General features: G+C 58.4%; 2 protein-coding genes across 4 annotated transcripts; one reads left to right on the top strand and one right to left on the bottom strand.

Annotated features, from left to right (window-relative positions):
* The first annotated feature begins 2,359 nt into the window (after nucleotides 1–2,359).
* GPR62 (G protein-coupled receptor 62) lies at nucleotides 2,360–4,544 on the top strand. Its single transcript, XM_011986260.1, has one exon. It carries the CDS (start codon nucleotides 2,692–2,694, stop codon nucleotides 3,781–3,783), a length of 1,092 nt encoding a protein of 363 aa, XP_011841650.1. The 5' UTR covers nucleotides 2,360–2,691; the 3' UTR covers nucleotides 3,784–4,544.
* On the bottom strand, nucleotides 4,494–14,262 carry PCBP4 (poly(rC) binding protein 4). Of its 3 annotated transcripts, XM_011986261.1 has the most exons (14): nucleotides 14,238–14,262; nucleotides 8,809–9,142; nucleotides 8,218–8,362; nucleotides 8,068–8,091; nucleotides 7,927–7,959; nucleotides 7,587–7,703; nucleotides 7,252–7,383; nucleotides 6,959–7,087; nucleotides 6,640–6,714; nucleotides 6,427–6,471; nucleotides 6,289–6,352; nucleotides 6,108–6,160; nucleotides 5,851–6,020; nucleotides 4,494–5,389 (listed from the first exon to the last, which is right to left on the bottom strand). In XM_011986261.1, exons 2-14 carry the CDS (start codon nucleotides 8,811–8,813, stop codon nucleotides 5,101–5,103), a joined length of 1,281 nt encoding a protein of 426 aa, XP_011841651.1. In that variant the 5' UTR covers nucleotides 8,814–9,142; nucleotides 14,238–14,262; the 3' UTR covers nucleotides 4,494–5,100. The 3 variants fall into 3 exon arrangements, with proteins under 3 accessions (XP_011841651.1, XP_011841652.1, XP_011841653.1); XM_011986262.1 differs by lacking the exons at nucleotides 8,809–9,142; nucleotides 14,238–14,262 and adding an exon at nucleotides 9,854–10,609; XM_011986263.1 differs by lacking the exons at nucleotides 6,959–7,087; nucleotides 8,809–9,142; nucleotides 14,238–14,262 and adding an exon at nucleotides 9,854–10,609.

The following is a 14,262-nucleotide window of genomic DNA, read 5'->3' as shown; positions in this document are numbered from 1 at the left end:
GTGAAACCCCATCTCTACTAAAAAAATACAAAAAAATTAGCTGGGCGTGGTGGTGGGCGCCTGTAGTCCCAGCTACGCGGGAGGCTGAGGCAGGAGAATGGTGTGAACCCAGGAGATGGAACTTGCAGTGAGCTGAGATGCGCCACTGCACTCCAGCCTGGGCAACAGAGCAAGACTCCGTCTCAAAAAAAAAAAAAAAGGATGGTCGCTGAAGGTCCCTCTCAAGCAGAGACCTGAATCATGTGAGGGAGCAAGCCATGGACAGATCTGCAGCAAGGGTGTTCTTGCAATGGAAACAGCAAAGGCAAAGAAACTGGCTTGAAGGGCAGAAGGAACACAAGCAGACTACTGTGGCTAGAAATACTGTGGGCAAGGAGGAGGGTGAGCTCAGAAAGGGGCAGAAAAGGCAGATAAAAGGGCCTGGTTCCCATCAGAGAGGAGCCAAGATTCTATTCTGATCTATTCTGATGACGGGAAGCTCTTGGAGGTATGAGAGCTGGGTCATGCCCCCATCTGCTTTGTTTTTAGAGGGATCCACTTCAGCCACTGTGTAGAGAGTGGACTGTAGAGTATATGTCAGTTAACATCCAGTCAGCAAAACAGAAATTACCCTAGGTATTTCAGACAAGGGAAATTTGATACAGGGAAAGAATTGAATGACCAAATGGGGGATGATGAGGCAATCCAAAGATTAGCAACAGCTGGAAGTCACTACCATCCTAAGACTGGAGAGATAAAGGAAGTGAATGGTGTTCTGATGCCCAGAGGCTAGGGTCGCCCTGCAGGAGCCAGAACCACAGAGGGGGCCTCCTGAAGGGAGCCCCTGGCTGAGCTTCAGAGGGCAATAAATCCTGGCTTCTTCCCTCCTCCCATCCGCCAGTCTTTTGCTGGTAGCTTTCATTGGCTGAACATACCCAAAGTCAGTTGACAAAGGAGCCTGGGAAATACAGTTCCCAGGAAGGCATTGGGGAAGAAGGGAATGAATCTGAGGGCAAACAAGGCAGATGGCCAGCACAAAGTGCAGGAGCCGAGGCCAGGAGACCAGCTAGAAGGATGCTGAAATGGTCCAGGTGAGAGGTGGTGGTGGCTGGGACCAGTTTGATGGTGATGGTGAGAAATGGCTGGATTCCAGAGACCTCAGCGGATTGGATATAGGGCGTGGGGGAGAGGGAGGCATCCTGAGATGGAGTTCACTAAGATGGAGAAGATTCTGGGAGGAGCAGGTTGCTGGGGAGGGGTCAAGAGTCATGGTTCTGTTTTGGACATAGGAAGTTTGAGATGCCCATTAGTGAAAGTCCTGGGGGGGAAATGTTGAAAAGGCAGCTGGATACCCAAGAAAAGAGGAAGAGTCTTCAGATACCAATGCAAGCTATCAGACTATAGATGGGGTTTTGCCATGAAACTGGGTGCCATACCTGGGGGCATATGCCCTACTGGAGTTGCACGGCTTTCCATGAGCCAACCACATTGGGGTGGGGAACCCTGCCATTCACTGATTAGTCAGGACTGGGTTTTGTGCCTAATCAGGAAAATGGAGGGTGAGGATCTTGTTCACCCAAACTTCCTGTCCTGAGAATTGGGGAGGGGTGGTTTCCTAAAGAAAATTCAGGGTGTTTAGCCAGGTGTGGTGGTTCGTGCCTGTAGTGCCAGGTACTCGGGAGGCTGAGGTGGGAGGATCGTTTGAGCCTGGGAGGCAGAGATTACAGTGAGCCAAGATTGTGCCACTGCACTCTAGCCTGGGCAACAGAGACCCTGTCTCAAAAAAAAAAAAAGGGAAAAAAAAGGAAAGAAAAAATTCAGGGTGCTTTTACCAGAAGGGCACCTGTTTGCTAGCAGCAAAAACAAAAGCAAACAACAGCAACAAAAAACCAAAGAGCATCTGCCTGCTAAGGCCTCCTCTCACTTATCCCACACAGTATCATGGAGCACCTATTCTGTGTTAAGTTAATATTAGCTGAGCACCTACTATGTGCCATGTCCTATGCTTTTCTCTTACTTTTCCAGCCTCCTTTCTTTCCGAGAGAACTAGCCCTCTTGGGGGGCCAGGGCATGCCTAAGGGTCCTCTTGCTTCAGCTTTTGTCTCACTGGTACCTCAGTTTCCCTTTAATATGAGAGCTAAATGCTGTGATTACCCCCATTGATGAGGATGGGGGAAGACAGAAGATGGGGGCCACTTCTCACCACTGAGAAAGGTAGAGCAGACTCTGGCTGACTCCAAAGCCCACACTCTAACCTTCTCAAGTCTAAGCTCCAGGTCTGTGCCTGCTCTGTCCTCCACCCTGCCACCCTAGAGGCACCCCCAGGCACTTCCACAGCAGAGCCTCCAGCCTTCAGCTGGCAGCTGCTAGGACCCAGGGGGCTGGCGCCAGGCCCTGCCCTCCCTTGCCAGCCCTGTGTGGCAACATCAGAGTGACAGCCAGTACCATCTCCGACAGGGGCTGAGTTGCTGGAGCTGGCCTGGGGCAGGGGAGAAAGACAGCAGACTCATCCTTGCACCCCTCCATGGGCCTGGCCAAGCCCCCAAGAGGATGGCAGCCTGGGCGTCGGAGCCACCTCCTGGGCAGTCAATGAGGTGAGGGGCCGGAAGAGCAAGGGACAAGAGGAGCAGGGGACAGGTGATGGAAATCCTGCAGCTGTAGGCTCCATTCTGCCATCTACATCCCAGCGCAAGGTGAAGCCTGAGAGCCCAAATGGCAAACTCCACAGGGCTGAATGCCTCAGAAGTCGCAGGCTCGGTGGGGTTGATCCTGGCAGCTGTCGTGGAGGTGGGGGCACTGCTAGGCAACGGCGCGCTGCTGGTAGTGGTGCTGCGCACGCCAGGACTGCGCGACGCGCTCTACCTGGCGCACCTGTGCGTTGTGGACCTGCTGGCGGCCGCGTCCATCATGCCACTGGGCCTGCTGGCCGCACCACCGCCCGGGCTGGGCCGCGTGCGCCTGGGCCCCGCGCCGTGCCGCGCCGCTCGCTTTCTCTCCGCCGCTCTGCTGCCGGCCTGCACGCTCGGGGTGGCCGCACTTGGTCTGGCACGCTACCGCCTCATAGTGCACCCGCTGCGGCCAGGCTCTCGGCCACCGCCTGTGCTCGTGCTCACCGCCGTGTGGGCCGCGGCTGGGCTGCTGGGCGCGCTCTCCTTGCTCGGGCCGCCGCCCGCACCGCCCCCTGCTCCAGCTCGCTGCTCGGTCCTGGCCGGGGGCCTCGGGCCCTTCCGGCCGCTCTGGGCCCTGCTGGCCTTCGCACTGCCCGCCCTCCTGCTGCTCGGCGCCTACGGCGGCATCTTCGTGGTGGCGCGTCGCGCTGCCCTGAGGCCCCCACGGCCGGCGCGCGGGTCCCGACTCCGCTCGGACTCTCTGGATAGCCGCCTTTCCATCTTGCCGCCCCTCCGGCCTCGCCTGCCCGGGGGCAAGGCGGCCCTGGCCCCAGCGCTAGCCGTGGGCCAATTTGCAGCCTGCTGGCTGCCTTATGGCTGCGCGTGCCTGGCGCCCGCAGCGCGGGCCGCGGAAGCCGAGGCGGCTGTCACCTGGGTCGCCTATTCGGCCTTCGCGGCTCACCCCTTCCTGTATGGGCTGCTGCAGCGCCCCGTGCGCTTGGCACTGGGCCGCCTCTCTCGCCGTGCACTGCCTGGACCTCTGCGGGCCTGCACTCCGCAAGCCTGGCACCCGCGGGCACTCTTGCAATGCCTCCAGAGACCCCCAGAGGGCCCTGCCGTAGGCCCTTCTGAGGCTCCAGAACAGACCCCCCAGTTGGCAGGAGGGCGGAGCCCCAGCATACCAGGGGCCACCTGAGAGTTCTCTCTCCTGAGCAGGAGAAAGGAGGGTGGTTTCCGTGGGGGCTCATCCAGTCCCTGCACAGGTCACAGCAGGTGCCCTGCTGAACATCTGGCACTGGAACAGGAGGAGAAAGGGTATCTGCAGGCTTTTGAGGCCCACGGACTTCTGAGAGCCAGGAATCCTGGGGTCTGGGCCCAACACTGCATAGCACTGTGCACAGGCCGACCCATCCTTAGGCCTCAGCTTTCCCATCTGCACCCTGCAGCATCTCTAAGAGCCCCTCCAGCATAGGTGGTTTGTGAAACTCACAGGTGGTCCCCAGGCCAAGGTGGGCAGGTGTTACAGAGAAGAGGGCCCTAAGGGCTCACAACCAAAGTGATCCGCCAAGCAGGACAGTATCTGCGTTACAGCCACAGCAGGAAGAACCACTGGAGAGACACTCGGAGGGACTTCCCTGACATCTGCACCAAGGAGAGTCTGGACAAAGCTACTGAAACTCCTCCATCTGCTTCTAAAATGCCCAGAAGACAACTGGACCAGTTTGGTGTTAGAAGTAGGAGGTTGGACGACTTCATCCCCAAAGGGTCCTGAAGCACCAGAACAGGCGTGTGGAAGGGGCCGAGGCCTAACTGAGGTTGGTGGATTCACACATGGGGGTCCTCCAGGACCTCAGCTGCACCCATTTTCTGGAAGTTTTGCTGCCCACAACACCAGTATTTCACAACTTCCTGGTCGCTGAGAATATTTATTCAAAAACAGGGATTGAAAAAACTGTACAGAGTGTCTGCTGCTGAGAACTGGGCCCCTGCCCCATGCCACTCCCCCAGCTACCTGGCAGTGCCCCCTCTTTAGGGTGCCCCCTGACAAGCCCAGCCAGTTCATTCCAGTCAAAAGGGTATCAGTGGAAGCAGCAAGAAATCTGCAGGTGGTGGGGAGAGAAGCCTGGCCCCAGCTACCCCCCTGGGCCCTCCTCCCTGACTCCCAAAAGGATGCAGTAGGCCAGGAAGCCCTAAGGGATGGGGAGTGTGTGAGTGACACCCCCCATGGTGGGGGCACTAGGGAGTCTCCTGGCTGCTCCCTGTATCCAAGCACAGAGCTGAAGAGGTACGCCCCCTGCTCTGGGGCTGCCGCAGCTCAGACCCCTGGGCCAGAAACTGCCCCTACTCTGAGAGAAAGAACTCCCATAGACGGAGGCAGGGTAGGGGGTGCATCCATGCGTCTGGGCGTTAGCGGCGTTTAGGACCCCAGGGTGGAGTCTCCTTGGGCGGGCAGGGTGCGGAGGCGGCCCCCTGCTGGTGGTCCTGCCTGCCCCTGCCTGTACCTCAGCTGGCCTCAGTAGGGGGAGAATTTCTGCCGCTCAGCCTTCTTGCTCCCATTAGCCGCTGCCATCTTGGCAGTGTAGGCCGCCAAGCCCGGCGGCGGCCCTGGGGAAGCAGGTGGTAGAGCCAAGAAGGGCACAGGCTTGAGGCCGATGAAGTTGGAGAGGGAGATGGCATAGGGTGTGCCCAGCAGGCCTGGGGGAGCTGTGGGCAGGGCCGTCAGGGGTGGCGAGAAGGGGGCAGGCAGGTCTGCGGGGGCCGAGCCGGGCGTCCCCCCAGAGGTAGACTTGGCCGTCTCTAGACTGGAGAGAGGGATACAGAGGGGAGACGAAGGGGAAAGTGGGAGTGAGAGAGGGACAATGAGGGCAGAGATGGGTATGAGATTAGATGAAAGGCAAGAGAGAGGCAGTGAACAGAGAACAATCACATGGGGTGGATGTGTTTGAGGGGAAGATGGGAAATGTGGAAGAGGAAGGGAAGAAAGGACAAGCAGATATAGCATGAGGTGCAGGGAGAAATGGGGTTGCCAGAGACCCAGGGAAAAGAGACAGCAATGGAGAATGAGAGGTGGATATAGAGGGGGGAGATGGGGCAACAGAGGGTGAATTAGGCGAAGACCATGGGGAATTGGGGTAGGGTTAGGAGAGGCAGAGGTCGGGCCCAGACAGAGAGAGGAGGCCAGCTGTCCTCTCCCCACCCCTGCCTTTCTTGGGCACATGAGAACCGTGACCTGCTCCCCTGCTGCCGCCCAGCCCACGCTCACCAGGCAGTGATGAGGTACTGGGCCAGGGCGATGGAGACCGGAGAGCCAGTGATGGTGACATGCCGCTCCCCAGCGCCCTCTGCTTGGTTCCCGATCTTGATGTGTGCCCCTGACATCTGCCGGATCTCGCTGATCTTGCTGCCCTGGCGCCCGATCACACAGCCAATCAGCTAAAGGGAAGACAGAAATCAACCCTGGGTGAGGTGCAGACCCCCAGGCTCCTTACCCACTCTCCAGCCATCCCATCCCCTGCTCACATCGTTGGGAACCAAGAACTCCTGTGAGCTGGTCTGTGTGCCGGGATCCAGTCCTGAGGGGGAGAAGAGGGACTGAGTGTGGTTCTGGACCTTTCCCATGCCACCATTTCCACTCTCCCTGGAAGGGAGGGGGCTGCCCTCTTAGGACCCTCCCCTGCCTCCTTGTGCAGGGGTGGCTCACCTGGCACCACACTGGGTGTGGCAAAGGGGACCGCATGGCTTGAGAGCTGCTGGAGCTTGGTGACCTGTGCCAAAGAGGGGTCAGAGGTCAGAGGAGGCATGGTTCAGGAAGGGGTGCCTTGGGCTATGGGTCACTCACCTCAGCTGGGGTAACAGCCCCATACTGACCCTGGACAGAGAAGCCCTGTGGGGACAAAGTGGGTGAAAAGGGGGTTACTGTGACATTAGGGCAGTTCAGCGACAGTCACTCCTTCCCTGCTCCCTGGACCTCCAATTCCTTCTTCCATCCCCTTCTCCATCTCAATTCCCCTTCTCCAGTAATGTGTCCCACTGCTCCTGTTGTTCCCCTCACCTGGTTGGCAGAGAGAAGGACAGTACCTAGGGAGAGGCTCGGATGGTACGGGATAGTGGCTCCTTTGGGTGGGGACTGGAAGGCATAAACAGGGAGGCTCTGTCAGGACCCTCTCAGACTCCAATAACCTCTCCAACTGCCCAGTGGCCTCAGGCCCCCACCATGACCCCCAGGGAAATGCACATGATCCCCGGAGCTCATCATCCATCCCTGCAGCCCTGCCCTGCACCACCTGTGGCACAGACATAGGGTTTGGGGTGCCCGACAAGGCAGACCCAGGGCCCACCTCCTGCCCCCACTCCCTGCCCCAGGGCAGCACCTCCAGGATAACAGCGCAGATCTGGCGCACACACAGGATGATGGCATCAGGCACCCCAGACACCGTAACCGCTCGCTCTGTGGAGTTGGGGAGCAGGTCCCCTGCCACCTGTACCTGGGCACCTGTAGTCTGCAAACAGAGAACAGGGGCCACTTCTAGCTGCTCCCGTAACCCAGAAAAGGGCTGCCTAGGCTCAGAGCTCTCTAGTTGGGAGGACGCCATAAGCCCAACACCCCTCTTGCAACTGCTCCCTTGCCCCGGACTCCCTGTGTGCGGTATCCCTCTCCCCTCACCTCTCGGATCTCCTTGATCTTGGTGCCAGCCTTCCCAATCAGTGAGCCACACTGACTGGCAGGGATGACAAGGCGCAGGGTCACTGGAGGCCTGGAGACATTTCCACCATTTGCAGGAGCAGCACAAAGGTCCTGACAGGGAGACGGTGGGTTGGCCATGCTCGTCCCTGCTACATCCGCCCAGGAGTCAGGAGGGTACCCTTTCCCCAGTCCCACTTCAAGGGAACACTACCCTGGGCTTGACCTCCCCTCCCACCCACAGCCACTATCTGAAGTCGGAGTTGCGTTCCTCCTAGGGAACCACTCTTGGTCTCCTGCCCTGGCCAGCCACGGACCTCATCCAGTTTGAAAGCAATCATGGAGACTGCATGGAAGACAGCCGCTGTAGACCCGGTGATGGTGGTGATGCGTTCGGGGCAGGAGCCCTCGGAGATGGTGATCCGGGCACTGCTCTGCAGATACAGAATGAGCGCCGGGCAGCGGGGCATCTTCCCTGCTCCCTTGCCAGAACTTGTCTGCCTGCCCCACTCACCAAGCCCCAGGCAAGGCTCAAAACTGCCACCCTCTGGGGCACTCACTGGTCAGCCCAGAAGGAGTGGTTCAGGGAGAAAGTGGGGCAGGGGTCTCCCCTCCACATCAAGTGCCCTGGGCTCCTCCCCCAGACTCCATCCTCACCTGCTCCCGGATTCGCTTTACAGTCTCACCCTTCTGTGGGAGAAAAAAACAGAATCGCTCTTAACTTAGAGGTCACAGCCTCCTTCCCTGGGCTGAAGCCTCAGCTGGAGGGGGATGTACAGAGCAGAGCTGGGCACCTACCTTCCCGATGATGCTGCCCACTTCCTGCGGACAAGACAAGAGCCGTCAGATGGGTGCCAGTGCCCAGGCCCAGCCCCTCCCCATTGGGATAGCCAGTGAAACCCAGCCCAGTCCAGCCTCACCTCGCCTTGCCCTCCACCTCCCACTCACCTTCCCATGCATCAGCATCCGCAGCGTGAGGGTGATGCTGAGCTCTGGCTCCTCCTCCAGTCCCCCATCCGAGCCGCTCATTCTGTCAGGCGAGGCTGGGGCCACAGCGACCTGCAAGTGTGTCCACACTGCGACCTGGCCGGCTCTGGCAGGGGCAGCCAAAGAGGGGTTCGAGAGGAGCCCAGTTCACCCTGTCCCTGCCCTTACATGGGGACCCCAGAGCTAGGCTAGTCAAATTCCCGGAGGAAAGAGACTGCATGGACCTTGAGTGCCACAAATTCCTCTGACTGAATGCTTATGTGTGTCTCACGAGCTGTGCAAGCCTGGGGAGCCCATTCAACCCTCTGAGCCTCAGCTTCCCCATCTGTAGAAGGGGGATACAAATTCCCATCTCCAAAGAGTGATGAGAATTAAAACAATAAGCACATATATGGTAGGTACCTAGTCTTTCCCTTACCCTGAGACACTAAAATAAATAATTAACTAGGAAGCCTATGGGAGTCCAGAGAGGAGAGCCTCCTCCCTGACCTCTTGGAAGAGGGAACCTCTGTGGATTGGGCCTTGAAGGTGGAGCTCAGGCTGAAAGCTTACTCCATATGAGAGGCACTTGCATCCAGCAGCCAGAACCTCTACAGAAGAGCAGCTGGGGAGGAAGCTGGAGCAGCCATGGGAAGTCTTGAAGCGAGGGAGGCCTCGGGTGTGGTCAGGTCTTGCCCCTGCCTGGTAAAGGCTTGAGGCAGGGGTTGAGGGAGGAATTGAAGCATACCTCCCACCTACCAGAAGTCACTAGGGCAGAGGCTCACTACAGACACCTCTGGGCAGGGTTCATTCAGCACTGGGCTGCAGTGGGTGGGGCACAGCATGTCAGGGGACTGCCAGTTCTGCACGTTGGTTTCCAATCTCTCTCCTATGTGCTGGAAATGGCCTTGAGAACAGGAGGTAAGAAGTGTCCAGGCTGGCCACATTCCCAGCCTGGAACACTTTCTACTGTACCAGAAACAAGTCACTTGGGCTCTGAGTCTCAATTTCCTCACTCATAAAATGGAGGGAATACCTCTCCCTGGGATTGCGTGATGGGTAAGAAAAGGATTTGGTGGGCTGCGGGAATGTCAAGGCCATTAACTGATGGAGAAAGGTGGAGCCTGAGATTAGCTGCTGGGATTAGCTCAGCAGTCGGCCCTCCCCACCCGACCCTTTTTCATGCCCCGACTTAATCCTGAACCTTAATCCTGCTTGGAAATCCCTCTCCTTAGGCGTCTGTCTCCTGCCAAGGCTCAGCCTTGATGGGGAGCTCACTGGGGGACCAGAACCCTATGGGGAACACAGGGAGTGGGACTAACTGGTGCTAAGTCTGGGCCAAGACCAAGCTCTAACACTGCAAATTCCTCATGCCCAGAAGGGTGTAGGGTGAAGGATGAGCTTGGAACACTCCAGAAGTCTCTGGGCGCCGTCCTCCTCAGCCCCCTGCCCCATCCTGACATGACAGGAAAGGGCATGGAGTTCTGTCTAGCGCCCTCTTCTGAACTCCCCTTGCTAGATAGAGCTTGAGCACAGAAGGTGAAGGGGGCTCCCAGCCTGGCTCCTTCTCAGAAGCCCCAGCAAGCCACCGTATGGCATAAGGTCTTTGTTTCCTCACCTATCCAACGGAGGTGACACCCTGCTCCCCTGGGCGCAGCTGCTCCTCCTTCTATTTGAGTTCTGCCATAGGGACTCCAGAGGGTGGAGATGGGCAGTGGATGCAGGGACTGTGCTCTCCGAGCATCCTGGCCAGCCTCATGCTGGCTGCCCTTGCTAGACATTCCCCCAGCTGCCTGCACTTCCCCCATCAAAGCACTTGTGATGACGTGCTTGGTTTCTGCCTCTCTGGACAGCCAAGCCCAGGAGCCCCTTGGAGCAGGAACCAAGGCTGCTGCCTTCTCCTTATGTCCCCAGGGCTCAGTTCAGAGCCAGGCCAGAGAAGGTGCTCAGAACATACTGAGCTCAGCTGGAACTCAGCTAACATACCGGTTAGCTGAGCAGATGAATTCACTGCACAGAAGGAGAACCTGATGCCTGGAGAGGATCGGTAACCTGCCCAAGGTCACAGAGAGGTGGGACGTGGTGGGACTAGCATTGCTAGTGTGGGGCTATCCAAAGCCCCACCTGCCTCCCCTTTCAGGCTGCTCCTGTCTGGATCTGTTAGTCCTCTTCCTGGAGGGCAGGCTCCTTCCAAAGTGGGGATTGGGCTTCAGCTGTCTCTCAGACCTTGCCTGGCTAGTAGACAGGGATCCTATTTGGAAAGGACTGACAACTTGTCCAGGGCCTCAGTCTTAAGTTCCAAAATTTTCTGGGATTCAAGGACCCCCCTGGGATGGTAACCAGTGGGAGACCTGATATTGTCCCCAAACCATCTCCACATGACCTCTCGTGGCTCCAGGAAAAATGGGGCAGGAGGGCTGGAACATGGCCAGAACTAGAGCTTTTGCCATGAAAAGATGCCTGGGTCTCCAGTAGAGACCCACCGCCCCAAGTCCAGTGGGTAACTTTGCCCAGGTCCTCACCTAACCTAGACCTTGGTTTACCCACTTGCATTGTGTTTAGGGGCTTGGGGTAGGGAGAAAGTTGCTGGTCTATCTGCGCCCTTCCTATTCTGAGAGACTCTCAAGGTCTTTCCCATCTTTAGGCAAGAACAAGGGGTTCTAACCCATGTCTTCCAAATTATTCTCCTAGAGCCCAAGGAACAAGCAGCCCCATTAGGCATCACTGGCTCCCCCTGCCCTCACTGGGGCTCTAGGGAGTTATTTGTTGCTCCAGCCTGGTGGGCCCTGGGTCTTTGCTGGGCCACCCACGTGGCAGCCACACAACATGCCACAGTGACCTCCAGCTCACCTCCGAGGGTGCCCAGCCCCCTCTGGTCAGCAGGGCTCCCTGGCAGGACACGCCAAGCTCACACCAGGCCTCTGACCTCGGGCATTCCCTCCTGACTCCCAGGCCCCCTCCCCAGCCCCAGTGCCCACTTCTTCTGTCCCTGGCTTTCTGCCACTCAGGCTGGAGGGGGTGGCGGGGCGGGGGGCGGTGACAGCTGTGTAAGCGATGGCGGCTGCCCCCTTCCTGCCCCTCCCCCCCAGCTGTCTCTCTCCCATGACAGCTGCCCAATCAAAGGGCTGGGGGCTTAGCCAGCTCCCCCCACATGCAGGGATCAAGTGTCCACCCTGCCTTTGTTCTGGAACAAGAACAATCCCGGGGAGGGGAGGGCTCCTGGGGCCCGGCGATTCAAGTAGACTGGCCCGCCCCTTGGGGGATTCCCTCTGCTCTGCTGGCCAGAATGTCTGGACCAGCTAGGGCCTGTGGACCCACCTGGGCTTCACTCTCCATCTCACATCCCCCCACATCCCCTCAGCACCCCCAGCTCTCCACCTAGCAGCCTCCTTCTCCTACTCCCACTCCCAAAGCAGCCATGCTAGCCACACCCAGTGATGCTGGGGAATGGCTTGGAGCATCCGGGGAGGCAGGGTGTGGTGAGGGTGGAACCTGGGCCTGAGCAGGTCTACATCAAGGGCTCCTAACTCTCCTGCCAAATCCTTTCTCCGGAGATGCTCACTCTCCTAACTAGCCAGGCCTTCATAAGAATTGCCCCAGCGTCCTTGGACACATGTGCCCAGCCTCTTGGCCTCCCAGCCTCCGGGGATGGCCAATCATCTGCAGTTGGGAGAGGAGGAGGGGAGTGGGGAGCCTCAGGTGAGCATCCTGGGGTCCACAAGCTCCAGCCTCTGGCTTCTTGATTCAGATCTGCCACACAGACAAAGTGCCAGGAAGGGAAAGGCAGCTCTGACAAGTTGGCAGGTGCCAGAAATGCTACAGCTTCCATACAGCATCATTAGGCAGCCCCCAGGAGTCTTCGGAACCAAGGCAAACCAAGTCAAGTCCGGGCCCAGGCTTGGCTCCAGGAGAAAGGACACAGCCTCCTCATGGTACCCATCCCCTCACTCTCTCACCTACACTGAGAAAGACCTCTAGCTTCCATTCTTCGTGCTGAAAACTGTATACTTACTCTGCTGCTCAACAGCCACCCATGGCTCCCCAGTGCCCAAAGAATAAAGCCTGAGCTCCACGGACAGACCATTAAGGACCTTCGTGATCCAGCCCCTGTCTCTCGTCTCATCTCCACCCCATCCTTCACATATGGCAGGCTGCAGAACACACGTAGCACCTCCAGCCCTTCAGGCCTTTATCCAGGCTTACCTCAGCTCAAAACACCCATCCTCCCCACTCTCTGTCAAAATCCTTCTCAAATGTCACCTCCTCTGTGAAGCCCTCCTCGGGCTTCCAAGTCAGATGTGATCACTCAGGCCTCTGTGCCCCTCAAAGATGTTGCTGCAACTCAAAGAAGTCCCCGTTGGGCATTTCTGAGCCCGTCTTTCCACTATACACAGAGCTCCAGAAAGAGGAAATTTGAGACAGGACCAGGGTCAGTGTGCAAGGAGAAGAGTTAAGGTTCATGGGGCCTGGGGACATTTGGAACCAAAGATGGGGCTGAGGGTCCCAGAGGAGTAATGAGAGTAGAGTGAGAAGACCCAGAGGTGAGGGGCCAGTCACATGGGCAGAGGTAGGACCTACCTGGATAGGATTCCCGGTTCGTTTCTCAGCATCCCCAGCCCTACTCCTGCCGTTTCACCAGGACTAGGAGCTCCCTAGGTATGCTGCTGGGGTGGGGGATTTGGGCTGTGCTTTAGGTTTTCAGAGGGTGGGAGCAGAGTGGGTCTCCTCACACAAGAGGGGGACTGGAAGAAGAGCTGGGGGGTGGAGTACGTTTCACAGAGTCGAGTTGGGCTCAGCCTGTCACAGCTGGAAAGGCCTCACCAATCACAAGAGGGGCCTGAGGCCCAGAGAGGAAGGGAAATATTTCTAAGGCTACATAGGAGGCAACTGGCAGAGCTGGAGAACCCAGGGGTCTACCTGTGCAGTTCAGAGCTCTTTCCTCAAGATGTCAGCGCCACTGGGCAATGGTGATGGAGGCTGGAGGGGCAGCAGTGATGGGAGTAGGGAGGGTGGACAGCCTGTCTGGGGACACAGGGTGGGGCAAGCCAGCCTCCTCGTGGCCTGGGCCTGCCAGGGTGTGTGGGCTGCCTGCTCCCAGCCCCCCACCCTGAGCATGCAAGAAGAACAATCCCCTTGTGTTTGGGCAGCCTGAGCCTGCATGCTGATGAAGGCTAGGGGGTGGGGGCTGGGATGGGGGTGCCCTGGAGGTTGAGGGGGCTCCAGGACCTGGGAAGGCCAGGGAATTTTTTCAGATGGGGAAAGAACAGGGTCCCAGGTACTGGTCCTGAGGCAATGAGGGTGACCCAGGGAACAGGGAGGGCATGAGCTCAGCTCCTAGGGAGTTCATGGGTTTTAAGAGCCTTTGTGGCAGAAGGCGAGCCCCTGGGGACACATGTCCTGCTGGTTCAGCACGAACATGAGCATCCTGGGCTTGGTGGGGAGAAAGGAATGCAACTGGCCCTGGGTGCATCACCTTGGAGACCACTCCCCTGGGTGCTGGGGCCGGGTGGGGCACTGGGTGCCACAGGTCTCAAGATGGCGGGCCAGGGATAGGGGAGAGAGGAGGCGGGCACCTCCCTCTCCTGGCCAGGCAGGCATGAGGGCCAGGTTGAAGTGAGTAGCAGAGCCTCCCACCCCCACCGCCCAGGACCCCAGCCAAGAAGCTAGGTCAGAGTTGAAGGGCTGAAGAGCTATGGGGCAAGAGGGACCACTCTGAGCCCCCAGCTGTCATCTCCATACACCCCTGGCCTGGAAGTCTGTATCTGGCTCCTCCAAGGACTGCAGAGGATAGGAAGGGGTGTGTGCCCAGCCAGGAGCTACAGGGGAGTGGCAGATGAGGGCAGAGATGGAGCAGAACCAGAACCCAGGGCAGGAGGCAGATAGAGGAGCAGGCCCAAAGGACAGAAACAGCGAGTGGGATGGGGGCCTCAAATCTGGGATCTAAGGTCCAGGAAGCCCCTCCCTGGTGCCGACAGCGCCTCTGGCAGACCAGCGCCCCCCACCTGTGCAGGCCTCAGCCGTGTGGGA

This window comes from Mandrillus leucophaeus, unplaced genomic scaffold (genome assembly GCF_000951045.1).
Source record: "Mandrillus leucophaeus isolate KB7577 unplaced genomic scaffold, Mleu.le_1.0 Scaffold296, whole genome shotgun sequence".
Taxonomy (NCBI): domain Eukaryota; kingdom Metazoa; phylum Chordata; class Mammalia; order Primates; family Cercopithecidae; genus Mandrillus; species Mandrillus leucophaeus.
Note: the sequence above shows the minus strand (reverse complement) of the source record. Positions and strands in the feature narration are given on the sequence as shown.